We start from the raw sequence: 27,942 nt of genomic DNA on the forward strand, positions 1-27,942 counted from the left end.
TTTCACTATGGCATTTTTGCTGTGAACCGAGTAACAACACTACCAATTGCAGTAAGTACCTCTGGATGTTACTTGTGGCGCTGAGTATCTTGACTTCTGTAGGAAGATTTGGCTGATGGCATTGAGTAGGCTTGGAAGATTGGGAACATGAGATATATTTGCTGTTAAATAAAGGGGACAAGGGAAGTGTACAGGRCATGGAACTGAGGCTGTGAAGTGTGGTGATATAGAGGGTGTCTTGGTAGGGCAGGGTGTAGCTCTTTGCTGTGAGAGAGCTTCAGAATATAGTTTTTAATGGCAGAAAGCTTGACCGCCTCTGCATTTTCAAGTTGAATGTGGTAGATACCCATTAGTCATTCTGCACTACTTATATTTATCTCCRTTGTCGCCTTCTGTATGTTCTGGGCGAAACCTCCTATCCTACCACTTTTGGGATAAGATGAAATGGCATTCCTACTTGTAGGTTAAACTTGATACTCTGTTGGATATCAGGAGGAGAAGGTACAAAGACAGTGGAAAGTCCATCAAAAAAGCTGCAAGAACCTAACACCTGYGTGTTAAACTTCGCTCTGGACTGCTGACTGGGTATTTAAAAGAATGCAGACAGTTCTCTTCACTGCTTACAGCCTTTTAATCTGGAGAGCTGGAGTACAATTTATTTCCTGAAACTGTGAACCTTACAATGACAGCATGAATGAAAAGGGCCTTATCCCTATTTGCCAGTTTCACAGATTTCTTTTTTCTTTTCTTTATAGTGTTCCTTTTTCCTTCGACACAAGAGACTTCCCTTTCATTATCAGATATACTTTCACCTCTCCAACAATTGAAGGTCTTTACAGCTACTTTGGGGGTAGCACTCCCAGCTGGATCATTGTGTCATTGAACTTTTGAGGGTGATTTATGGTGAGATTTCAAATAGGTGATTTTGTTTTCTAATTTTAGCTATTTTATTAGACCACTTGTACTGCCTTAGGCACCCTGTGCTAGCAGTACCAGGCATCTGTCTTGCAGTACCATGTCATCATCTTCATCTTCTTCATTAGCCCATTTAGGTACTCGTTTGTGAAACTGGATTCTTCCCTCCTCCCTAATGTAGTCGAAAAGGTTGCTGTCTGGGTGCATCTTCCCTCCCACCCCTTTAGATATTTGTTTAAGGTAAAACCATGTACTCTCACAGTTGCTTGTGTTGTTCTCTTTCGTTCGTTTGTTGAATTTGGAGGCACTAGAATGACAGATCAGTGCAAAAGAAGTTGAATGAAAATTTCATTTGGCTAGAGAGAGCCTTGGTATATTCTATATATTTCTAATCTTAAGCCTTAGATGCTTTTGTTCATGTTTTAAGCCATGGCGACTTTTCATGGCACCAGCCCTACATCTCTTTCCACTTGACTGTCCTCCTCTTTGTCTTGGCAGCCATCTCTGGTGAATCTTCCTGCAGTAGGGTGCAACTTCTCTTGATATTTCTTATTACTGCTCTGTATCAGTTTAAGTGACTAAACATTCGATATCCCCTCCTTCCACTGCCTCTGCAATGCCATTCTAGCACTATTTTTCTCTTTGAAAGCCAGGGAAACGAAGTGTAGGCTTGAACCTGAGTTTCTTATGCTAGTATTAGAGTACCTCATGAGGGCACTGGACTAGCCACAACCAGAAACAAATCAGGAAAGCTTCCTGTGCTTCTCCTGCAGGAGGTGCCAGCAAACTCACCTTCAAAGCATCTCTCACACTGGAAGAAGTAGAAAAGGAGAACCCTCAGGTAGCCAAGGGCCGGTATCATCCTACAGAGTGCTCAGCATTGCAACAAGTGGCCATCCTCATCCCGCACCGCAATCGAGAGAGGCACCTACTCTACCTCCTGGAGCACCTCCACCCATTCCTACAGAGACAACAGCTGGACTATGGCATCTACGTTATTCACCAGGTGAGGCAACTGCAACTGTACAGAGACTTGTTTGGGTGGGGGGCTGACGTCATTGCTCTGCAGTCTGAAGAGAGGTAAGCTGCCACCTCTGTTGTCAAACATCAGTCCTCTGAGCCTGCTTTGATCATCTCCAGTTGTTGAGGGTCTTCTAATTGTTGTGAGGCTTCCAGCCATTGCTGGTAACASTAGGAGATACGAGCTGTTGCTAGGAAAACCTGGAAGTATTAAGAAATCCTGTCTTTAACTGTTATCCATTTCTCAGTCTAACTTAGTAGGTCGCACACATGTGGTTACACTTATCTTGACGTAAACATGTTGCTGTCTGTAGGTACTTGAACTGCATGACAAGAGCTGAGGGAAGGAACAATCATAGCATTTGGTTCTTGAAAGATTTAATGACTTTTTTTTTTCATATTCTCTTCAGCTGTGCTGATTCAGTGATTAAAATTTGAGCATTCAGGCCTTTGCCATGTCCTTTTCCRTCTCATTTGGTGCATATGTTCTGGTCATATGAACTAAGACAGCATAGATTTTTCTCTTGTCGTGTTGTCTTTTCTTTGATCTTTAACTGTATCACTTTTACTGCCATTTACTTATATGCTGTTTTGACACAAGACAGATTTTTCAGACAGCAGGACAGAAATGAAATAAGTTAGTGAAGTTTCTCTTCGTTTCTGTTTAACTAGCCTGGAGTCATTTAATCAGGAAGAAGCAGCACATTCTAGGAGAAGGCTTACATTTTTGCTCTATGTCGTGGCAGAACAATGAGAAAAGTCACAACAGGATTTACTTTTCAGTTGGAATATACTGTTTTTACCTTGTTTATAGTCATAATGTGRACCAGAGAGTAGAAAAGTGGGGCTATTTTCTGGATTGGTGTGTAATATAATTGCACATATAGTGGCTGAACCCAACTAGCAAGCAGTGGTTAACAATAAATCACTGGAAGTATAGACATGCATGGATCTTTGTTTTGTTTTATTGAGATACRTGAGGTAGAGAAAGACTGTCATTATGTTAGCAAAATGTAATAAGGAATTCTGAAAGTTTTGTCTTATCTGAGCAGCAATGYGAAGTCTGCAGTTGTTCTGAACTTTTTACTTGGAAGATTGGGAACTTCTGCTTAGCATTTCACAGTGCACAGGCACACCTATACTCTGGAAAGTCATTCTAACTAAAACTCTCTGTTATGGCAAATCAGTTTTCAATCTCCATGTTTTAAGTGTCTTTGAGGAAAGAAATAGATAAAACCAACATTTAACTGCTAAAATACACTACACTATGTATGTACTATACTATATATACTATAAAATATATTCAAATGTAAAAGAGCTTCCTGTGGAGGACGATTAAGAAATGAACCTTTTATATTTTCYCTGTGAACCACATAAGGGCATAACTGCAGATTTCTTCTGTATGGTTTTCCTCTTAACATTTTGAAAACCATGTTTCTCTGCACAAACACGTACACAAATGAGTGTAGTACTGAAAGATATGAGTTTGTAATCCTTAAAGGGTGAATTTCTTTCTCAACAAAGTTTGTCTTGTAGTCACTGTTCTTCCATAGAAGAAAAGGAGGAGGAATCTCCTTCTTTCTTTAAAAGATAAGTATAGATTTTACTTTTTGTTCAGCATACKGTCCAACATTGAAATAGCCTTTGATGAAAGGCAGTAGTAATTGTCATTCAGCTATCTTTGTGCAGCCAGGAGGTGGTTGTTTCTAATTAGATTGGCAAAGGAGACAAAAAAAACAACAGATAGTAGATGTTGCTGCCAAACTACACTGAATTTGCTATTCAATATATGTGACGTTCTCYGTATGTTCTTTACTCATCATCTGAAAAGTTCCGTTGTTCACTCAATCTGTGATTTCATCATCAAGAGAAAGTATTTTGTCATATTTTTGTGTCCTGTATATGAAAATTCTCAGGACCTTGACATCACGTATTTTGAGTGAATTATGTCTAAGTTTTTCTTGGAAATGCACTCTTTCCCTGACTCAAAAYGGAAGCAATTGATTCTCCCTCTCTTAATTTTTCAGAACAGGCCCTGGGCTTCATTTCTTTAGCTGCAGGTATGATGAACCATAAATTCTATATATCTTCTTTGTGCAGGAGCTTATGGCTGTTGGTAGTTGTGAGCAAATTGCTTCTTTGAAGCCAAGTTACTTACTAAAAATGATAAAACACGCTTTACGTATGCCTACTTTTCCTTAGAGCTAACCACTCTCTCAATCTGAGGAGGCCAGCTTCTTTTTATTCTTCCACAGAGTCTCTTTCTGTCATTTGCTAGAAGCTCTCTGGACTTCTTTCTATTGAAAATTGTTTTTCAATTCTTTTAAGTTCACCAGGCTGCTAGCTTTGACAAGAATGACCATCTTATCAGCCTACAGGCAGGATTCTGGAAGCATAAAGCTTGTCCCTTGGATTCTCACATGTGAACTGGAGGCAACTTCTCAGCTTGTCTTCAGGAGCAGAAAGTGTTTTGCTGGCTGGTGTGTGTGTACAGTCCAGTAAAAAAATAAATAGCCAGATAAGTACTCATGTTGCTTCAGAATGAATTGTGTCATTGTAAGGTTACAAAACTGCCAGCTGCAGGTTTATATAGATAATAAACTGGTGGAAAATGATATTTTTAAAAAGTGAACACACACTATAGTAAAAGCAAACAACTAAAATCACTAAAAGTAAAGTGAAGCTCTGTGCTAGGAGGAATCCCTGTGCAGCATAGTAACTAGGGTGTAGGTAGGAGTTAAATAAAATATGAAGAGGCTTACATTTTATTTCCAGCTCTGCCATCTACTGTGTGGCCTAAGGAAATACACTTGAACTCTTTTTTATGCTTGTCCACTCTGTTTTGCAAATAGCAATGCTTAATCACCTGTGTCAAGTGCTTGGAAATTATAAACCWGTCACTGTGGGAGTACTGTTATTTTTTTAAGCTGCTATAAGCTGTACAATTGCAGTTGCATGAAGTGCTGGTTTCTAAGCTGTCTACTGATACCTCTTTTATTATGTAGCCTGATAGAAATTCCAGGACTGGAGCAATGATGGTAGTGGAATTGTGCCATGCAGCATGCATACTTTTTGTAGCCAGACAGCCTTAGCCTTTTCTGACACTGACTGTGTTTATTCATGACAAGTAGACTGAAAGAAACACTYTAAATCATTGGCTGCTCTGATGCTCTGTCTAATGTCATGGAGTAGCTCTTTGTATGGCTGTGTAAAGACTGTGAAGCACAAGTGAAATTCTGAACTATGTGATTAGAACAAAAGCCTGGGAGCAAGGAGTTCTGGTTAAAAAGATTTGATTTATTTCTTTTTTTTTTTTTTTTTAAGAGAGATTTTTTCCCTTCTTTTCCACAGGCTGGCAGCACAAAGTTTAATCGAGCTAAGCTGTTGAACGTAGGATACCTAGAGGCCCTGAAAGAAGAGAACTGGGACTGTTTCATTTTCCATGATGTGGATCTGGTGCCAGAGAATGACTTCAATATTTACATGTGTGACAGACAACCAAAGCACCTTGTAGTTGGCAGGAACAATACTGGATACAGGTAGGAAATCAAGACTGTGGAGAGAATATCAACTGGAAAATGCCATGCTACTGATAATGTTCCTCTTCTTATGGAGCCRTTTATTAGTATTATTAGTACACTTCCATTTGACAATTTGACACCAGATTTCTGGTGGTATCATCATACCTCCTTGTAGCTCCTYCTGAACAAAGATCCTTACAGATTCCTTTGAAGTTAGCCCCTTGGTCATCTGTGAGAGTGGTTATCATSACTATTCCTGTTTCTGGGGTAAAGTAAAGGAAGTTCCAAGTGGAAAGAAACACACAAGAGATTGAAATACAGAAATACACTTGCAGTCTTCTAKTCCTGTGATGTAACAGTATGCACTGTCTTAGGATTGTGCTAATAAAACTTGCCACTTAGCTTTTGCTGTTGAAGAGGTAACTTCTGGTATTGAGAGCTCAAGTGTAAGAATTCACCAAGGGATAAGATTGCCATTTATCTGTTTGACTATGCAGTACTTAACACAAGAATGCTTTACATGAGTCTCCTAAGTACTGCTCCTGTGATACAAATAATTTCAAGTGAAAAGGTCAGGTCTAGTCCACCTCAGAGAAAAGAGACTCCTGAGACTGGTGATTTTAATGACTAGAGTGGTTTGATTGAACCTGTTTCTTTCAAGATTCATCTTTTATATCATGTCACTCTAAATATTAATTAGAAACAGACTTTTCAAAAGCTGATCTCAAGGTACTTTGAGGTAAAATTCTGCTTCATTTCTGGGTTTTCTTTATCAAATATATGAAYGAGATTAGATGTACAAATTCTTATATAGAATAATATTTACTTTACCAGTTATTTAGTAAAAACTGTAATAACCAGAAATGAACAAGGCTTGTGACAGATTTTTGGAGTTGTGTGCATTGCAAAGAAAATGCTAATGACTGCAGGATGGTCAACATACCAATGCAACAGAAACACTGCTTTGGTTATTTGACAGATATGTAGAATCCAGACTAGTATTATGGAACAAAGCTTGAGGTGTTTTACTTAACTTCGTACTGCATGGGTTTTGATTAGCTAAGCAGGGAGAAAGATTTTTGCTTTTACTAGAGGGACATCTTTCAATTACCTTGGGTTTCTCCCCTCTGTGGAAAGGAGCTGATAGCTTTAGGTCTGCTTTAGCCTTAGGTCTGCTTTAGCCTTTGGTTTAAAAAGACTTATACTGACAAAATGTTTTTGTTGTGAATACCCTGCACTAGGATACTAGTAGTATGACATCAATTCATGCTTTCTTATTTGTGTTGCTGTCTCTGTTCCCACATCTGTGAGGTGGGGATGATAATTGTCTGCTTCCAGGGAAATTCATTGGTATGTCTGAAGGAATTCAGATTCTAAGCCTGTTAAGTACCTAAACCTAGCTGACAGCACATATTGAAATCTCAGTTGGGTGACCTCAGCATTTTGCTTAGGCTGAGGTAGGCATRTTGGGATGCATCTCAGATGAATTTGAGAAAACGGAAAACATACCTGTTCTACATTAATACAAAATGTCCTGGGCATTAATGTGRGTCTTTTTAGGAGAGCTTTTTTGTTTGCTTTCTTAAAGGAAAATAYCTATGGTGATACAGTGCACGTTAGTTTTAGCAGCTGCGTTTCTGTGGAGAGCAAGTACGTAATAGTAGTGCTGAGTTATAAAAACCACAGTTTGGCTTTAGAGTCTGTGAARTAGAAAAAGGGTTACTTATTGAAACCTTGATGGTAAAGGTGGGAAAATTCTTTCTAGCTTAGCTAACCTATTTCCTTTAAACTTGTATAACATCTCTTTCTGATGACCATTTTTATTGTATGGTTTCTTTGGTCTGATTTTAAAAATCCCAAAGGAGCTGATGTGCTCTTATCCTCAGGGAAGAGGTTGTTGAACAGTGATTTGGAGGTGCCAGATACCACACTGATACCTGTTGGAAGKGCAACACAGCAGGGCACAAGCAATSCAGGAGATTTCTGAAGTGCACTGGTGACRACTTCCTGACACAGGTCATCAGAGCTGATGAAAGGAGGTGCTCTGCTGGACGTCATAAACGTGAAAGGACTGGTGGGGGTGTGAAGGCTGGAAACAAGGAGGGAAGGAGGAAACAAAGCAAATATCAGGATCACAATGTTYGACATGTGGAGAGCAGGCTTTGGCCTGTTTAGGGATCTGCTCAGAAGAATCCCATGGGAAATGGTCCTGGAGAGAAGAGAGGTCCAGAAGAGCTGATTGATTTTTCAAGAATTGCCTCCWCTAAGCTCAAGAGTAGTCCATCCCCATATGCAAAAAGTCAAGTAAAGATGGCAGGAGGCCTGCAGGATTGAACAAAGATGCTCCTCACAAAACTCAGACATAAAAAGAAAGCATGCAAGATTTGGAAGCAGCTGGGTGACTCAAGAGGACATAGAGACATTGTCTGAAAGAGGGTTGCAGGGGTTGGGTTAGGAAAGCCAAAGTCCATCTGGATTCAAATCTGGCAAGTGGTGACATGACAGGAAGCTAAAAGGGCTTGTACAGGTACATCAGCTGTGAAAGGAAGATGAGGGAAAATGTAGTTCCACTGTTGAAGAAGGCAGAGGATTTGATGCCAAATGATATGAAAAAGGATGTGATACTGAATGGCTTCTTTGCCTTAGTCTTTATTGGTAAGATTTGCCTTAAGGAGTCCCAGGCCCCTGAACCAGTGGGAAAGCCTGGAACAACGAAGACTTACCTTTGGTAAATGAGGATCAAGTCAGGAAACATTGGGGGGGAAAATATATATATATATATATATATATATGGATCAATAGGACCTGATGGGATCATCCATGAGTGCTGAGGGAGCTGTCTGCTGTCATTGCTGGGCCACTCTCAATTATCTCTGAAAGATCATGCTGTTTGAGGGAGGTTCCTGTGAAGAGCCACAGAGATGATTAAGGGACTGCAGCAGGTGATGTATGAGGAGAGTTTTAGAGAGCTCAAGAAGAGAAGGCTCAGGGGGCATCTTACCTGGTGCATAGCCACCTGATAGGAGGGAGTAAAGAAGGTGGTGCTTCTCAGTGGTATACAGTGAAAACCAAGTGGTAATGGRTACAAACTGAAATACAGGAAATTTCATTTAAACATAAGGAAAGACTTTTTTTACTGCARGGGTGATCAAACATTGGAAGAGGTTACTCAGAGAGGCTGTGGAGTCTCTATCCTTGGACATATTCAAAACCCAAATAGACATGGCCCTAAACAACCTGTTGTAGTTGACCCGGCCCTGAGTGGAGAGGGTGGACCAGATGAACTCCAGGGGTTGATTCTCTTGTGATTCTATGACAGGAATAAAAATCAGTCAACCTCAAGGAAAAAATAGGGGTGTGATGGCAGGGGATGAGTGAGTGTGACTGGTAGTTTTTTGKTTTTTGGTTTTTTGTTTTGTTTTTTAACTGATCCATGAAATAAAAAATAAGCATTTGCACTTTCACTTATCTGATACGTAAATTACTGTAATCTATACTTTCTAGCTCTGCCAGTTTGTCCATCTGTTTAGATTTACATACATCCACAAATAGAAATGTAATCTACAGCCTTTTACACACCATGTCTGAATTTGGCCATGACAGTGTAGTAGAGACTGTGGTGTAATGGTTACCTTAAGAGCCAAGCAAGTAGAGGGTGTCATCAAAAGCAATTAGCAGGGCAGTATAAGAAGATAACTTAACATGGTATGTCATTGKTTTTTTTATTATTATTTTCTTAAGTAGATGCAGTTTCTAGGACAAAGAAGGTAGAAGTTAGAAACTGAAGAAAACTTTTCCTGTTACACTATACTTTATCTTGGAATTTGTTGTGTAATATTGCTAGCTCTGCTGAGGACTGATTGCACATTTCCCCTTAGTTTTTCATCTTAAGTTTTTGAAATWTAGCTGTACGATCATTATAACAAAGGCACAAGCCCTTGTTGCTTCTTTTATACTATTGTATAGTTTTGTTGCTTTCCTACTCAGTTAGAGTCCTTGAGGTAAAGAGCCTTTTTGACTGGCAAGGGGAACCATGTGTAGAAGGAAAAAAGAACTATTCAAGTAAGAATGTGCCAGTCTCTCTGCGTCATTTACTTCTGGCTAGAAGTGACACTGTATTTTTTGCAAAAGAGGGAGGGAAGAGATTTTGGTCTTGTGCACCTTGAACTTTGCAAAAGTGAGATCTGGATCTAAAGCTCCAGGGTAATATTTTCACCATTAGTAGAGCAAGACTTCTAATTCTTCATTCTCTCTTCTTATGCACTTCTAGGTTACGTTACCAGGGATATTTTGGAGGTGTAACTGCTTTAACGAGAGAACAGTTTTCCAAGGTGAATGGATTCTCTAACAACTACTGGGGTTGGGGTGGAGAAGATGATGACCTTCGAATCAGGTAAAAAGAAGACTGGAGGGAAATGGGTATGGGAGGGTGAGGAGTGTGATTTTTTTTTTTAAAAAAAAACAACCAAACAAAGCAACTTSTGTGACTTCACACCTAGCCTCCAAAGGTGATGAAACTCCTGTCTTCAACTCAAAATCTGTATTGCTATGGRGAATTGGAGCGTGAGATGCTATTCTGAGAACAGATTCCTCTTTGAAAAGATTAAGCATGCCTGAAAGCTGGTCCTCCTGTTATTATAGGCGCCTATAATCCTGCATTGCTGTTAGTACAGAAAGAACAGAGCCTGCAAGCTCTGCTGGCAGAGCCTGTCAATTTGTAACCTGGTGGATAAACTAGTGCTTACCCTTTTCAGTTGCTTAAATAGGCAAACAAATGTTTCAGGGACATTGAATGCATGCCTCTGGTGTTGTTAAATAACTACATTGGTGAAAGGAAGCATATTAAAGTTAGGAGTTTCCAAATGAAAGTTTTTCCCATGTCAGTCTAGAATGACTGATGTGTTTCAAGAAACGTAAAAGGTTTAGTGGTAATATGGATTTTGGTCCCATCACTTTTCTGTTTTAAACCTCTAACTACAGACACCAACTTCTGTGAGAACATCTTGAGAGTTGTTTTTTTTTTTTTTTTTTTTTTTTTTTTTTTTTTTTTTTTTTTTTTTAGTGGCAGGAGATGGTTTGGTCAAATTTTATTCCTCAGATTCCTGAGAAGTGTCACAGTTCATGAGCAAAGGTGGTGGTGGTGTTCTTTCAAACATTCATGAGATGCAGAATCAGCTGTGCAATAGATCARTAGGATTTACTGATGGTGTCTAGGGAGCTTGTAAGTGGTTGGAATCAAGTGATGCTGGCCTGTGCATGACACCTAAAAACTTAGCAGCCATTGTCTTGATGCACTGCCACGTGGCTGCAACTGTATGTTCCAGAGAATGTATACTGCAGCGGACTCCACCCTTACGCAGTTTGTGGACCATGAGTAATGCTTTTGCAGTAGGGTGTTGTASGGAGAGATCCTTGCAGCCTTCCTTTGTGAAGGCAGCAGATGGCAGCATCCCCTTCATTATCTTTAAGAACTCAGGGCTGGAGTGCTTCTGCATCCTGCTGTGTTGCCTCAGTGCTAAATGGGATGCTGTCTTCTGGGCCCTTCCCTAAAATGAGCAGCACAAAGAGAATTTCAGATGGTTTGTTGCCTCTATTTGATAAATTATTGCTATAGGCAGTCATTGAAAATCTCTTTCTCAAATTCTTGGTTTCCCTTCGCTCTTTCATGTACATTTTTAACTAGCAGAGGCTCATGGTAATCCTTAATTCCATTGTCATGAAATTAACACTTTCAGCTGACAGCAAAATTGCTGTGTTCCATAGATGTGTTTGAGGCCAAAAGTTCAAAGGACATGCTTGATATTGGGCACTTAAATCCATGCATGGCATTTCTGGCAGTGTAATCAGAGATTTTTATTCAAGTGAACAAAGATTAAAAATTGTACAGCTGTCTTCAGATCATTAGAAAAGAAATGGCCTCTGTTTTTTTGTTTGATTGTTTTTTTGGTGGAGAGCTACCAAATGTTGGGGCATTACTGCAGGAGTTGAGACAAGCTTGTTGCATAATGTGTGGAATCTTCCTGCAGACTTCCTAGGGTAATACAACAACAAGAACTGCACCAGACAATTTAAATGTATTCTGTTGTATAACATGTTCTCTACTTGATCTATGTGATGCCTACTATAATTACCTGCTTCTGTGCCAAAAAAACCCATACCTATCACTTTTCTGGACCTGCTCTCAAAAAACACAAATTTTTTGAGTTCCATTCCTGTGGCAAAATGGGGCATGGAAGGTAAGTTTCTTACAGTTCCTGATGTGCTTGCTTCCACTGCTTCTACAAGACCTAGAGTCTCCAAATATCTTTTTTTGCCTTAACAAATGGTTTACATGTGGTGTCTTGCTCACTGCATTATTGCTTCTTTCAGGGTTGAGATGCAAAAGATGCGAGTGATGAGGCCGTCCCCTGACGTAGCCCGGTACACAATGATCTTCCACACTCGAGACCAGGGCAATGAAGAGAATGGAGAGAGGTGAGTCAGGGACAATGTTCCACCTTGCATCATCTTGGTAGGTGGCTAGGAGCTAGGAAACTGTTGGCCTAGTTTTTCACTGTAGGCAAAATAGGCATTCTGGGGTACCAGAATCTCTAGGGGACACTACTGTTCAYAACTGGCAGCTGTGCTTTTATGCGTGATATCTGTCTGTAATTGTTTGGGTAAAGTTCTTTAAAAAACTTCCGAAGTTTTAGGCTCGTAGATACGATTTGAGCATGTGATTTCAAATAGTAAATGGTTTTAAATAAACTCCAAGCCCCACAAAACCCAAGGAGTATTCCCATGACTGACTGAGCATGCATGATCATGACAGAAAAAGCAGACCTTGATGTTCCTGGTAGACCCAGAATGGCTGTTGCTTCACCTACAATTTTACTAATAATGAGGAAGAGCTCAACACTCCTCTCCTATGCATTTTCATTTTATGCTGTTATGAAGATTTTCTTCTCTGCTCTGTACTCAGGATGAAGCTTTTACGCCAGGTGTCAAGAACGTGGAAAACAGATGGACTGAATTCTTGTTCATATAAATTGCTCTCAGTGGAACATAATCCTTTATACATCAACATCACAGTGGATTTCAGTGTGCAGCCCAAAGTCTCGTAAGGATGTGCACCACAGTTTCTCGGAGATGGGGACAGACCTTCTGTTTGTGGCAGCTGAATCCCAGCATTCTGCTTGAACGAGTACTTCAGTAGCACAGAGGAGAGAGTTTTCTTCACAGCATCTAACTGATTGGTTTAGAATTTCCTTCTGTGAGGACTAGAGACATGGACTGACCTTAGGGGACAGTTCCTGGTGTTATTCTATGCACTTTCTGCTGGGACATATATAAAAGTTCCCTTGTTTGGGCTAGTCCAGCGGAAGGACTTGAACTATGCCTCCTGAAAGAACTATGCTCTCATAACTAAACTTACGTTTGTTGTACTGGAAAGGCAGCTTAGTACTGGCAACATTGTCATGACTTCAAAAGGAGCAGGCCAGTCTTTTTTTTCATTCAAAGCACAAGAATATTTCAGCATCTACAGACTTGCTGAGAAAAGCTATTTTTTCCAGCCTAAGGAAAAGCTGCTTATGTGTGAGGGAAGGCAGCAGTGGTAACAGTTSAGGGGTTGTTAAAAACCTCTCAATAAAATAAAACCCATTTCATTCAAAAGGCATCTCTTGTCCTTCATAAGCTCAACTCACTATGCAGTGAGAGTGCTCAAATGTCCTGCAGCAAAATGAAAGGCTCACTTAATTCTGCAGTAGTCTACAGGCTGTTATTCTGGAGAGATTCGTAAGGAAGTGCATTGGCTAGCTATGGGAGATGGAGAGAAACTGCTGTGGTTTTGTTTTGTTTTCTGCTTTTCTGCTTTGTTTTTTTGTGATGCTTTGTGCCTCACTGTTGGCACAGTGCATATTCATATAAATGCCCAGGCCATTATTATTGATGTTTCTTGTTTTAGAAGATTGGTGGTGATCTGTGGAAAACTAACAGTTCTAGTGTGCAACAGGATTTCTGCTAAAAATTGTATGAGAGCAGTTATGAAAAATAGCTGTCTCAAGCTTGCAAAATAGTTGTGTCTGGTAGGCAGTGCTACTGACTGCCTTTATAGAGAGTAAGATTACAAAAAGGGCAAGGTCTCACAGTCAGGTAAGTACCTGCCAAGGTCACAGCTCATGTGACTTAGTTATTCTCTGGTATTTCATTAGACTCTTAGGAAGTATTCTAGAAAATCTCAAACCAAACAGCACTCTCAATTTATTTTACTCAAAATTCACAAAAATATTTACAGGAAATGCAACAGGTTTCAATACTGTAACAGAGTCAGTGAATTCTTTTTCAGAATACAGTATTTCAGAGGAGCTGTTGCCCCCACCAGGATAGAAGTGTCTGATGGCACAGCTTGCATCCCATTTACAATTTAAGGAAGCAGGATAGAGCTATCCTGCTATGGAACACAGGGTACTAAAAAACTTGCATCACCTTGCTGTCAAGAAGATCTAAATTGTCAAGACCTGGGGTGCACCTGGCTCAGTAGGTATTGGTTTACAGAACTTTGAGAGAGTCTTTATACAGTAAGCCATGTCCTATTCATTAGCTATYGTTACCCTATGCCTGAAGTCTTTTCTTCTAAGTCTTGTATGCTCAGAAGAGATGTGAAGTGCAGGAGACAAAAGGACTAATCTCAGGTGGAGCATGTGCTGTACCACAGGAGGTAGAGACTCAATGCCMATGTGCTGCCACAGTAAGCTCAAACTCAAATTTTCTTTTCATTCCCTTAAGAAAATGGGGGAACATAGCCGATGTCCACAGTGATGTTGGTATAAAGAGGGTGTTTCTTCCTAGAAAGGAGCTTGAACTCTAATGAGTTCATTCCATCATCCTTCCATGTTTTTCTGGTGTTATGCCGGGAAGCAGGCCTGAAGAAGGAAGAATACCTGCAGTTAGATGCAAAGAAAACCCCATATAGGAAATGTCTGCAGCTGATGCTTTAGAATAGAGGCAGGGAAAGAAATGATGTTTCAGATGGCAAGAGCTTAGCAGATCAATGAAAGTGCTAGCAGAAACCCCCCAGAATGTATTTCTCACATAACATAGATTAGAGAAGGTATTTTATGATAAACTGGACTAACTTCATGCTGAATCTTATAAACAAGGAGCACAATTTGGACTAGAACACAGGAGATGACTGAGGTGGCAACTACACACTGCAAAAACAAGAACCTGGCAGCAGCTTGAGAGAGACCTGGGACTACAGGAAAGAGGTTTGCAGTACTGGCATACAGAGGCTGCTGTAGGTAGGTTTAGTATAGGACTGTTACAGAAACCTCAATGTTAATACTATGTGAGGGAAGCCTGATGTTTCAGTAAGAGAAGCTTCCAGCACACTTTAACCAGGGCYGCCCTCCAGCACCTTTATGTAAACTAGGTCATTGTTAAGGGTCTTTTGTCATGCACCTTACTCATTTCTTCAAGCTAGAATGCTGCTTTCCTCTATTTTAATGGGTCATAGTAAATCTGCAATGATTTTAATGTAGTACAGCCTTGGACAGAAGAGTGAATTTTTATTATATAGAAGTAGCATAATGATTTTTAGAAAAGGCATAACAAAAGGTTCTTCAAACTCAGTTCTCCCTATTTACAAGGTAGATTGAGGTGGCACTTTAAAAATGGAATGCTGAAGTTTGACACTACTGGCAGCTGTCTATCAAAACAACACCTTCCTACTAAGTAAGATGAGGGAAACAGAAGTAATGCATCCACTCTTCAAAGGCAAAGACATGAGCAGTACAGTTCAGTTGAAACTGACTGGGGATCTGTACTAGCTTCTGATATAACTTGTGTGTGTGTTGGTGGGCCATCTTTTGCATTATTTTAGTGAAAGCGCTACCAGAAGGATGCAGTAATTTAAATCACTGCAAGGCAAAATAATGTTTTTAAAATGGACTATCCTCAAATCCAGCAGCAAAAACAGGGAGCTTCCTTCAGCAGCATTAAAACAGAAACATASTGTGTGGCATTAGGCATGTATAAACCATTCTGCCTTGTTCGAGAAAGATGATGGTTACAGTAACAAGGCACACAGTGGCCATCTAAGTGCCCCCCCCCCAAGCCATTACCTTCTCCAAGACTCTCTGATCTCTGTTTCTTTCTTGGAGTCCATTACTTTGTAGCGTCCAATATGAGGTGGTGTCCGGACTATTTTCATTCCTGCCAACTGAATCCTTTAAAACAAAAATGAAGTGTTTGCCTGTGCATAAAGATGCCATCTCTAGGCTTGGATACAGTAAGTTCAAGGGCACAGTTGACTTTCAGTATTAATACAATTTCAGCAAAATGCAGAGGCTGAAAGGAGCAAGTAAGTTTAACAATTTGGTGCCAAATTGTGTTCCCTAGGGGGTTCTAGCTGGGTTTGGGATGGGAAGCTTCTGGTTGCTATGGGTTTGGACAAGGAAGAAAGATGATTAGCAAAAAGGGAGTGAACAACAGTGTACAGGGCCATCCAAGTGCAACATCCATGCCTCTGACAAGTGAGCATTATATTCACTTAATAAGGGCAGAGCATCTACTGCCTAGAGGTGGCTCTGTTCATTTCTTTTTTTTTCTTTCTTTCTTTTTCTTTCTTTCCTTTTTTTTTTTTTTAATTCTTGTAGTTTCTATAAGGAAATCTAATCTCTTTAAAGAACCCAGTCCTGAGTCTAGATGAAGTCTCCTCTTCTTTGACTAAAGCCATTCCTACAGAGGATCTGATTAGAGGACTGACTGCATGAAAGAATAGCGATAACTAAAAGACACCAAAGCAACAAATTCAGGCTGGTCTGCTGCAGTACAATTTGCCAAGTACTAATTGAACAGAAGCTTCAGAATTCCAGCATAGAGTTGCTAAAAGCTGCATTTTCGGTGACTTTCAAGAAATCCATTGCTGATGGCATCTATATTAACTTACTAAGAAAAAAACTGCCAGTAATAGTGCTAGATCTAGCAAACCTCTGTTACCATAGGATGGTTCTTATGCAAAGAAGATTTCTGTGAACATAAGTTTCAGTGAATGTTTGCTTGATTTAGTTCATCTGACATGTTTGTAACATTTGATGGCCTTCTGATGAGCTCAAGTACTGAAGCAAGCTGCACAGAAGTAGGATTGCTACAAAGCTGAAAGAAACAGGCTAAAGAATTTCAGATATCTGCTAGTCTAGAGATATCTAATGATTACAACAGTTCATTAAGAGTACATATAACATATTATTTCATCCAGGGTTTTAGACAAGACTTCTTATTTTCTAGGTGTAAGCATATTGCATATTCAATCAAAAAAGACAAGAAAAGGCAGGAATGAAGAACTATTTTTGCTGTTGCAGTTTTTATATTGAAGATTAAAATAATAACCCAATATGAAACAGTTAATACAACATTCATTTACAGTTTCAAGAAGAACCCCAACAGACCTTTTTTCTGTAGTTGATGTTAACACAGAAGTGATTCCAATTCAAATAGTGTTTTCTTCTAATAAAAGGTAGATGCTGGTGTTTAGTAGGACTAATATTTAGCTTTAACAACTAATATAATRGAATATTGCAGTCTGTGCCAATTATAAGTAGCAGCCAGCACTTTTGGGGGGGGCGGTTAATTCTGGTTTAATAAGCAGCATTCCAACATGAAATCTTTACATAAGACAGGCTGCAATGTCAATTTCAGATTCCAATTTATTTTTGTTCATCTTTTGCAGGATGCATTTGAGACTTTCTAAAATCCATATCCCAGTAGGTGTATTATGGTGACCATTCAAAAACACCCAGCTCATTTCCTGAGTTTGGAAAGTTGAATTAATCATTAACAGTCACTACCCCTGACCTCTGTGCACCTACAAGYCACTATACTGCTAAGTGTAAGTTTTCACAAAACGGCACAAGATTCACCTCCCTTCAAGAAAGGGCAATTTGGGGATCTATATAACCTACTTACCTTAAGTGATTTGTGTAAAGAAGTACTCTTGCATACAGTTGGTATGACTCTTCACCACTGGTACTTGAAAGACTACACTAAAGGCCTAAGCTGTACTGAGCGAAAAGCTGAATAGACAGCATTGTAGTGTTTGATTTAAAGATCTATTTTCCTGGCATTCCATTCCACAGTAAATGCCAACTTGCTAAACAATTGTATACTCTTTTAGTTAGCTTTCTTTGAAAGGAAAAGGAGGAATTATGTGTTAGAAAAACCAACTTTCAATTCCCAAAGGAACAGTGGTTTGTAAAAACTCCCACAGTCCTTGAACAGAACATTCTACTGAAACTCTGTAACTTGTCACACTGTGCAAGATCAAAAAAAAAAGTGTCTTTATTGTCAGTTTATAAACTCCCCTTGAGCGTGCATCAGTACATGATGATAAAGGTATCCTCTAGATGAAATGTTGCAACAAAGCTGGATAAAGAAGATACAGTCATGATTTTGTACTCAGAATTTGCATTATGGAGAATACCTGGAAGTAATCAAATTCACTTTTACAGCATAATGCTGCCATAGCAACAAAGGTACAAGAAAAGGGKTTTTTTTGTTGTTGTTTTTGCTGTCACTGACTCATAATAATGACTTCTCAGTCATCCACCACTGGAGATAAAATTTTTTATGTTCCTTAATTCCAACTAGTGACAAGACAGTATTTACAGCAATATGTATACACAATGTATCTTAAATTCCCAATTGTTCGGGAATTAAGAAATRCTTACGTTACTACCTTCTTGCTTTTCTCATTCATGAAGCTTGTATGTTCCTTCCCTTGAGGGCTCTTAATGTCAGTGAAGTTACTTATCAACTACTGGTGGTTATACCCCTTGGAAAAACCCCCAGAGCAACTGAGTGCACAAGGTTGTGCATTAACATTCTCTACCATCCAGAGTATGAAGAAAGTTTTGTCCTCCCAGTATACAATGATTAGATTCATAGTGCCTAAGCATTTTCAGACCTCAACCATTCCAAATGCCAATAGCATCTGAATTACAACACTACTGCAAGCATGTTAAGGAACCTAGTTTCTTAGTTCTTTTCTTAGGGTAATGCTACATGATTCACTAGCTATCTTGGTTCTGTTTTAAGAGTAAATGTCCAGTGCATCAGTACCTTGTAGCAATGTCATCATTTTCACCATCATCGCCCCAGTATGTGTTTGGAAACCCATTCATCTTCATGTAATGCTCTGGAGTCAAAGCAGATACACCCCCAAAAAAGGACTTATATGGCAGACTAAAAGAGGAAAAAAAGAACAGAAAGCATCAAGACTGAGGGCTAATACGAATCCTTCACAAACTATCTAACAACATCATTCAAGTCATATGCATATTAATCTTTCACGTRCTTTTTTTTCGTAAAAGTAGATGGATGTGAAGTAGCAAGTTAGGACAAATTTGATTAAAAAAAAAAATACTCAGAAGAAAGCTCTAAGCTCTGAATTAAGGGATTGCCATTCTAATGCCAAAACCCGAAACAGCAAATTCGGTGTAATTCCTACCCCTGCCCACTACCCAATAGTCCAAAGTAAAGCTGGTTTTAAAATTAACATCTTTTAATTCCAAATACCTGTATCTTATATCTTTCATGTAGTCTAGTATTTCCCATCGTATATTGGCAAACAGAAAAGTGCCAGAGTATTCCAAGCTGGCAGTAAAACCATCTGCCAACCTGAACTAACAATAGAATAAGAAACTTCAGGCAACTGTTCAGAATTGCAAGCTTAGGTTAAGAACATCCTTTTCTGGTGAAATCACTAGTTAAAAAAAAAATAATAAAAAGAAACTCTTAGAAGTTATGTTTTTCTTTGTCCTTGTTCATGCTATCTGTATCCTGAAAGGGAACCAGTKAGAATACACACATCCCAAGCAGACTGAGGCACTTACTTGTATTGAAACTTATCCATGGCACTAGCCATATGTTTGGGATAGTATTCATCACAGACATAGAGATTATAATCATTTTCAGGTATTAGGTTCACATCATGCAGGAGAAGGCAGTCCCAGTCTTCATCCTTCAGGGCTTCCCGGACACCAACATTAAGCAGCTTTGCTCGGTTAAATGTACCATTTCCCACCTGRAAAAGAAAACCTGCATTTTGTAAAGACAATAATTCAATTCAAACTGGTGTTATTGCAAAAGTCGTATTCAACTGAGTGACRCTGGAGTGAGTCAGTTCTGGCTGCAAATCCAATGTCGCAGACTGAAAATTTTACTCTCTTCACAATATTCTCATTAATTGTTATAAGCTGTGCTGCATCAGGGGTTGTATACCACAAGCGCACAAAAAAGGCCAATTTTTAAGAGACCAGTAAGTCAATTCTCAGGTCTAAATCTGCGAATCAACACTTTTGCCCTTACTGCTGATTATTAAAGCTGGGAAGTAAGGAAATGTCTTGATGATGAAAAAGCTACTTCCCCTGCCCAGTCTGCTATCAGTTTTATTTAATGAGCCCCAAACTTCTCCCTGTCTCCATCTGTAAGTAACAGTGATGTGATGCATAGGTTGGCCCACAACAAGCTCAAGTCAGATGTTTTTATTTGATACTGAGCATGAACTAAAGCTCTCTGACTTCCATTTTTGCATTTACTCTCAACAGTTTACTCAGCAGCTATACTGACAGGCTACACACAAAACACATTCCAACCCTCCCAACTGCTGAAAATACAAGCTAACATTTAAAGATACCTTTATCCCTTTGGCAGAGAAAAAAACAAATCAACAGCAGAGTGATGATGATTTTAACAAGTGGTAAGATACTCCAACATTAGTAGCCATGGAGATGGGACAAGATGTGATTGACCTGCTCTCAACTCATGCATAAAACATTAGTTTCACAGTAGAAGATTTACATTTCATTCAGAACCTAAATCTGTAATTAGAAAGCTCAGTTACATCACCAGACACATCCAACTTAGATTTACCTGCTGTATCAAGTAGATGCTGTAACTGAGCTGCTGGCGCTGTAAAAAAGGATGAAGATAGTAAAGAAGATGCCGAAGGTACTGCTCCTGGTTCCTATATGCTACAAGGATGGCTGACTTGTAGCGGGCCAAGCAGTGAGGAGGTCTGTAGCRGCCACCAGACTGAACAAGAGGATTTTTTTGGATGATCATCCTCTCACTGGGGAGCACCCTGAAGGTGATGGTTAATGGACCAACTGCAAGAACAGAGACACAAAACAAACAAAAAACAAACAAAACCAACAGAAATAAGGTCAGAAATAAGGTGATGGTTTCTCAACCATCATTCAAGCCAGTCAGTTGTAGATATACGTTATCTGAAAACACTACTATCTCCCTAGCACAGAACCGTCAATAAAGCGATGCAGCTATGCCTACACGTCGAATTCTGCTGCTGCTTTGAGCTCAGACACATCACCATGGCTCCAGGCAGCACTAGGCTGGCAGCTGCCTACCAGAGAGACATCAGGAAACCCATCACAGCTAGCAGATCTCACTGGGCTCTTGCATAACTTTCTTTTTCCTGGTACTGGCTCCCTGTTGTGTTGCTTAGATGGTACCCTTAAATAAAGGTCTTTGCTGTAAGAGTACAGCTGAAAAGAGATCAGGATGAACAGACGTATCTCCTTTTGTTATCCTTATGGAAAAAGCATCTAAGCTTCTATTTTTCAGGTGAGCTCCAAGGACAAAAATATCCAAAAGAATTTTCAGCAAGCTTGAGAAAAATAGTTTAAAGCTGGATGAATACAAATACTTTAGAAAGTATTAACTTTTCTAACAGAAAATTAAAAAAAAATCAAGTTAGATTTGAAATCATGGTAGCCTGGTATTCACTATATTATTTGGTTATATACACAATTATTAAATTAAGCAGTACTTTTACTATCAAGATTTTAAGAGAAGCAAACTACCAAGCTGTGAAGGAAGAAGACAGATGTTGCATACTTAGAGGAAGCATAGGGTAGCAAGAGAAACTACAAGTAGTATTTCCTCTACTCAATACATTAGTTAAAAATATAATGGCTATGCACTACATTTAACAGTTTTATTTAATAAAAAAGAATGCTAGATTTCTACATTTTAATCTGAATTCTGCTGTTCTTCAGAAGGAAAACAAATTATTTGACAGATCACAAGTAAAAAGAATCATCATCATAAAATGTCAATCACCATTTTAACAGAAGTCTCCCATTTTAACAATATGAATAAACACTCCAAGTTCTACAATTGCTTAAATGCATATATAGCCTATCCTTCATGGTAGTGAGAAGAGATTCCAAAATTAACATAAGAGTTGTATTTAATTGGAAACCATTAAATTGCAGTGATTTGCAACCACCGACAGTCAACCTCTGTAAGAAAATAAAGCACAAATGCAGAACACTATTAAAATCTATTACTTAAATGAACTAGCAAGAAATCTTCACTTAAATCACAATTAAAAACTGACAACTTAAAGCTATAGCTTGAAGTTGCTCCAACCATTCTCTGTCAGCTATGCTACCCAAAGTATTTYCTATCAAAAACCTGTGGGGCAAGACTTTTATTTTTTAAGCCATAGCTGAGTTTTTCTTTTCCTTCTAAGCTCACAGTCAACGCTGTGGCCATTTTGTAGTGAGCTTTCAGTATCAAAAAATTCAGATCTTATTCCTCAAAATTTCACAAAGGTCTAGCTTCTCTGAATTGTACTTTTTTTTTTTTTCTCATTAGAAAGGAACATCTGAGCTTACCTTGTGAGCAAATGACAAGGTGCTGCAATACCAAACTGTTACAGAGGGGGTTTGATTCCAACTCTGTTACCTTGAACAGGAATACGCAAGTACAGCCATGTATTTATGCCTGAAACAGCATAGCAGTAGTTCTTCAGAGAAGCAGACTGTAGGCCCATCAATCCAGATGATATTTATTGCTAAGATATCATGTTATTATCTACTTCTATGAAGTCAGTTTCCTGTTCTGCCTTTAGAAGACCAAATTTCAGCTCAACATTGTTTTTAACTTGTCATTTATGTTGCTTTTTATATTTACGAACTCCCTCATTATCAGTTCTTTTCACRAAAGTGCCATTAACCATTGATTCAGTAGCAACTGGAGCTTGCTGAAGAGATGTTACAKTCAGATTAGATTACATCTACACATCACTGTTCCAAGGAAAATATAAGAAAAGGAATTAAACTCTTATTCTCCCACAAAGGCATGATTTTATTTTCTCTAATACAATCAGGGCCCTTCATATTACAGAGTAGAATTTGCAATGTTTATCTTCAAATTCCAAATATCAAATCTAAATGTGGACATATGGGTAAGAGTAAGATAATATGCAATAGCTTCACTCCTGTCTCCTTCTATACCCTCATGAACCATGTATCTGAGTAACATCTTCATTCATCAAGTTTTTCAAAATGGTATGTTCTCCTGAGCAGCCTGGCTCCACATCCCAAACAGCTCAGCTCAGAAATTCAAATCTTAATACATTCCACAGAAACACAGACAAAGAATTTAAAATCTGTGACTTACATCCCCTAAAACTCTGGCTGCCCCACATTCCTTGGCTATAAGCTAAATTCTGTCTCTCTAACCTCCTTCCTGTCTACCTTCAACTAACAAACGACTAATGCACTGTAATCCAATTAAATCCCACACATGGACAGAGCAGTTGCAGGCAGGTCCAAACAGGCCAAAACAAAATAGCTAAAGCTCAGCTTTAGGAAAGGAAACAAAATCCATCTTAGACATGCTAGAGAGAACAGAATCCCAATTCAGACGAGATACAAAATCAATTCCTTGAARTCTCTGAACAATTTTCTTCTCAGCCTGGTTCCTGAGCTCTTTCTGCACCTGTACCACCAAATGGAGYGCATGTAATATGAACAGGAAACTCTAGTGCGAAGAGTTAAATACTACAGTTCCCTGTCTACATTGTTAGCTGGTTCCAGTGACAGCACACTGCACTATCTGCTTGTTTTACTTTTTAGGCAAYGTATTTGAATATCAGGGGGATCTATTGCTTTTGATTAGACCTATTCCATCTTATGAAAGGAACTGCATGACTTCTAAACACCTTCTTCCTAAACATTTAATTCAGAGCAAGCAGTTACAATTACTGAATTCAACAAGGATAATCAAACTTCCACAAGCTAGCCAAGTGGAAACAGTAGCACAGATGAAAATCTCAAAGAGAAAATGCAGTAGCATACTGTATTACTGTAGTCATATTTGTATAACCCTACCACCACTTGGATGAAAAAAMCAAGAAGCAAAGAGCTTAATTTTAAAAACCATTTTCCGGTGATAGAATCTGACGTTCCCTCAACAGCAGCAAAAGGTAAATCTCAGCACCACAACAGCCCTTTTTACTTTTCTTCAAATATGAAGGAAAGTAGCTTTATTAGGACAGYATCCATTAAAAAGCACAGCAGGAACTACCCATTACCAGAACAGATGGACATGCTCATGAAAAGGTTATGACAGACTGGAGGAAAACGGGAGTAAATGCTTTAAGAAGAGCTTGGAAAAAGTTCTTCCATGGCATAAGCATACTTAAAACATCAGTTACAGACAGAACTTTGACCTATTAAAATTTGCAAGGGCCAAATCAACTCACAGAGCATATATAATGAAGAAAGGCACTTCTTAAAAAAAAAATCCCAATTCTTCTAGTGTCAAGCTTGTTCCTTGTAAGAGGAAAAGCTGAAAGAGACAACACAGTGCAAAGTGAGAAGCATAGATTTCAAATGTAAATGCCAGTGGGTAAAGTCTGAAAGGCTCAACTTCAGCATATGAATGCTCAAAAACAATGAAGAAGGAAGCAGGGAACTGGTATTTGTGTAGAAACCTTTAAATGAACTGAAATAACTCATTCTCAGTAACAATGAAGACACTGATTATCTAGTACACTAAGGCTTAAAAAGGTAACACTAGTCAGCAAAGGTTCAGTTCCTCCCRGGTAAAGATGTTCAGCAATTATACTTTGAGTTAATTCTTATTTCATTATCCTAGAAGAATGAAAATGATTCAGGAGGCTGGAAAAAGATGAGCTGCAAGCTGATCCTACATTCAAAACAATCAGTGAAATGACATACTGTACACATAAGTAGAGAAACTGTCGCACTTCATAAAAGCCCTGGTCCAGAAACAACTTAAGGCACTTGGCATTCTTCCAGGTACTTGAACACACTTAGAGTAGACACGTTGACTTACTACCAGCTCTGAATTGGAGACTGGAGTCCACAAGAATTGATTTGAAATTTCATTTAATGGAGTTTATGAAATTAACATTAAAAGGCACCATTCTCGCTGATGTAAGTTTCCAACAGAGATCWGACCCATGAGAGAAGATGATAATCAATCAAGACATTTATAAACTATTTATATATATATTTATATGCACCTATCACATACAAAATGAAGGGCAAGCACCTGACAGTAGCACGTGCTTTTAGAGAAAATACTCAGCCTCTCTCTCCCCAAAAAGAAAACACCTTGAAGAAGTTGACTTATAATAACATTAGACAGAATAACTTATTTCTTATATTTAAATAAAAATACCAAGTAAAATTTATTTTGTACCAGAGTGTTTTTCCTTAAAGTGAATTCATATCGACACACCAAAAGATTATACAAGTGCTTCACAGCAACAACAGTTCACACATTCAATTCTAATTTCTCATACASCAACATTTCCATAACATTTTAGATCGTATTTTTTTCCTTCAAATGAACTTTACTCTTTATTTCTGTTTATAACTAACAACACTACGTTCTCATTTTAGCTCTGGAGTACCACATGCATGCCACCCTCTATTCTCCATGCTCCCAAGGATGGAGGGAATAAGAGATCTTACAAAGTTTCCTTTACTCTAAGAGCACTGATTATTTTAGTGTAGTTTTACTCTGCTTCTGCCTCCTCCACACATACTACTTATTGTTGCTTATCTGATGGTTTGCAGGGAAACTGCAAAGACACATACCTAGTTTTTTAGTTAGACCAAAACTTCCTCTTCTGTCTCTTCCAGGATAGCATATTTTTGACAGTAGTGGATGCAAGCATATTTCCAATATGCTTTTAAATAAAACAAAGAAGGGTGGAATGCAAAATTGTAGCTTCACAAAGGAATTGATTCTCATTAGTGATGAACAGAGACTACACCAAGATGGTAACAACCAGTACCTGTGGTAATATTAGTATTTCAGTAACATATATTTAGTAGACCAGTTTCTAAGTGAAATGCTTAAGTATACACTGGAAAAGTTATCATACAATATCATCATACATGCCACACATAGTTCATTTAACTTCATCAAAAGAGGAAGAAAGAACACCCCACAAATGAATAATCATCAACAAGAATACTGCAGAGTCAAAGGGCTCATGTACATGAGGCCAGGCAAGTCCTCTAGCCTAATTACGTAACTTGACACAAGTACACAGCACCAGTTTTCCACAACACTTTCTGTCAACCAAGAACCAGGATCAGGCATCACTCTTATAATGTTCCCCATGAAATGACTTGCTTTCCTAAAATACTAGTGCAATTACTAAATAGCACTTCAAGACTGGTTATATATAAAGATTTTAATATACAGAATTCTGTCCAATGCAGAAAAATAGAAAGGAGTTACCTACTACTACTTACCAAGAAGAAGTAGGAATAGCCAAAACAGCTATATGTGCATGATTACAGAATTTGTCCATTTTTAGCTATCTTGGTGAAACTGATTCAGTATTACCAGAGATACTAACTAYACTCTAACAGACTTGCTTTACGGGTTTGTTTTGCATTTACTTAAAGCTTCTCAACCATTTTAGTAGCGCAGTAACCAAATTAATGCTCCATCTAGAACCGGCTCTAATGTGAAATCTGTGACCAAACTTACAGTTTTAAGCCYAAATGAGAAGGCCTAAGAAGCATTAACAACCATAGGCCAAAAAGGTCAGCAAGAAAAGTAAGATACCAAGCTTTTCAGGGTCTGTTTTCAAGTCCCATTTTCATGGGAACTRTATTTAAAGCTAGCATCACCAATTTAATTGAGTTGCAGGCTCAACATAAGGCTGAAACAACCCAGGTGAGCCAAAGAGTACAGAGGTCAAAGGTATCCAGTTTCTAGACTTAAAATGATTCCCAAAGCACAATCATTGGCAGACATTTGATACACAAGCACAAGTAAAAACAACTGTATAATAATAATAAAAAAATCCCAATTTAACATTAACATAGTGTTTTGTTTTCATTCTTGCTCCCCTACAATCTTTGCAAAAGCCTTAATATTGGAAGGTTTTGTATCAGCAAAATACCTTTTCTGTTACATCCTATAATTTTGTCAGTGTAATTATACCATTATAACAGACCATAGAGCTTTTAAAACGGAACAAATTTGAAAATACAGCTTACTTTTACGAAGTGTGCTATSTCATTATACCCCAAAACAATATTTCAAACACTACTGGTTCATACATACCAAATATTGGTGACTGCACTGAGCAGTATGGCATAGTGTCTTCATTAGGAGCGTGAGTAAAAAAGCTGAGATTTGTGTACACATCATGAGTTTTTGAGTAATCCTGAATCTGATGTGAATCTAAAAACCCATGAAACACATTTGAAGGTCCACCTTGGTACAGTATCAGGATAAATATCGCTTGGAAGACAAGCAGGAAGAGCAGAAAACAAGGATTTTCAACACGGGACAGGGACATTGTTTTTAAACCATGCTCTGGAATAGAGACTCCTGAAGAGTTTTAGTTGCCTTTCACAAACTACCGTTTTACTTTCAGGGCTACATCAGTGCGTGTAGCAGATCTCATCCTTTTCAAGAATTAGCTTTCTCCAGCAGCAGCACATGCTTCCAGTATGACCTCCTCAAGACGCTTTGGGCTCCCGCCTGGCGCGCTACAGCCAGGGCCTCCCTTCCCACCGCTGCATCTGCAGGACAGGCGAGAGAAGCGAGAGAAGCGAGAGGACCGTTAACGGCCACCCAGCCCCGCAGGGCCCGCGCAGGCGGCGGGGCGGGGCTTCCCACGCGCCGGGGAGGGGCAGGCGGGCAGCGCCGCGCGGCGGCCCCCAACCTGCGCGCGGGGGAGGGGAGGGGGAAGGGCGGGAAAAGGCGGAGGTGCGCGCGCGCGCTCGCTGCGGGAGGGGGCCCGCTCCCCCGACCGCCCCCGCAGGAGGAGCCCAACCCTCCCCGCTCCGTCCCCACGCGCGACGAGGCAGAGACAAAATCCCCTCACCGCCCGGCGGAGCTGGCCGGCGGCGGCGGCGGCAGCCGGGCCGTTTCCGCCCGACCGTCACGCGGCTGCCACCGCAGCCACGCCCCGGCCTCGCGCCCGCGTTTCGCGTGAGGGGAAGCCGGCGCGCCGCCTCGCTGCCGCGCCCTCGCCGCCGGTCAGACTACAGCTCCCACCATGCAAGGCGGGGCGCGGTGGCGCGCTGGGGGTGGTGGGTCGGAGCGCGGCATGGTGGGAGCTGTAGTCCCCGGCCTTCCGCCGCCTCAGCGCCCTGCGTTGCCATGGCCCTCAGCGCTGGTGGTCTCTGCTCGT

At 39.6% G+C, this 27,942-nt stretch overlaps 2 protein-coding genes across 6 annotated transcripts in view; one reads left to right on the forward strand and one right to left on the reverse strand.

The window, feature by feature from the left end:
• B4GALT4 (beta-1,4-galactosyltransferase 4) overlaps window positions 1–13,109 on the forward strand; it is a 30,121-nt gene extending 17,012 nt beyond the window's left edge. For all 5 annotated transcript variants that reach the window (XM_085326024.1, XM_085326021.1, XM_085326020.1 and 2 more), the window contains exons 3-7: window positions 1,689–1,921; window positions 5,287–5,474; window positions 9,727–9,849; window positions 11,826–11,930; window positions 12,418–13,109. In XM_085326024.1, coding sequence (XP_085182150.1) covers window positions 1,689–1,921; window positions 5,287–5,474; window positions 9,727–9,849; window positions 11,826–11,930; window positions 12,418–12,559 — 791 coding nt within the window. In that variant the 3' untranslated portion in view covers window positions 12,560–13,109. The remainder of the gene's footprint in view (window positions 1–1,688; window positions 1,922–5,286; window positions 5,475–9,726; window positions 9,850–11,825; window positions 11,931–12,417) is intronic.
• Window positions 13,110–13,674: 565 nt separating this feature from the next.
• On the reverse strand, window positions 13,675–27,736 carry LOC146600184 (beta-1,4-galactosyltransferase 3-like). The gene is made up of 7 exons (XM_085326025.1): window positions 27,634–27,736; window positions 26,865–27,328; window positions 20,367–20,602; window positions 19,328–19,518; window positions 18,555–18,677; window positions 15,560–15,664; window positions 13,675–14,359 (listed from the first exon to the last, which is right to left on the reverse strand). Exons 2-7 carry the CDS (start codon window positions 27,100–27,102, stop codon window positions 14,218–14,220), a joined length of 1,035 nt encoding a protein of 344 aa, XP_085182151.1. The 5' UTR covers window positions 27,103–27,328; window positions 27,634–27,736; the 3' UTR covers window positions 13,675–14,217.
• Between the last annotated feature and the right edge of the window lie 206 nt (window positions 27,737–27,942).

This window comes from Rhea americana, unplaced genomic scaffold (genome assembly GCF_003343005.1).
Source record: "Rhea americana isolate MKP2758 unplaced genomic scaffold, rheAme1 scaffold_126, whole genome shotgun sequence".
NCBI classification, from domain to species: Eukaryota; Metazoa; Chordata; class Aves; order Rheiformes; family Rheidae; genus Rhea; species Rhea americana.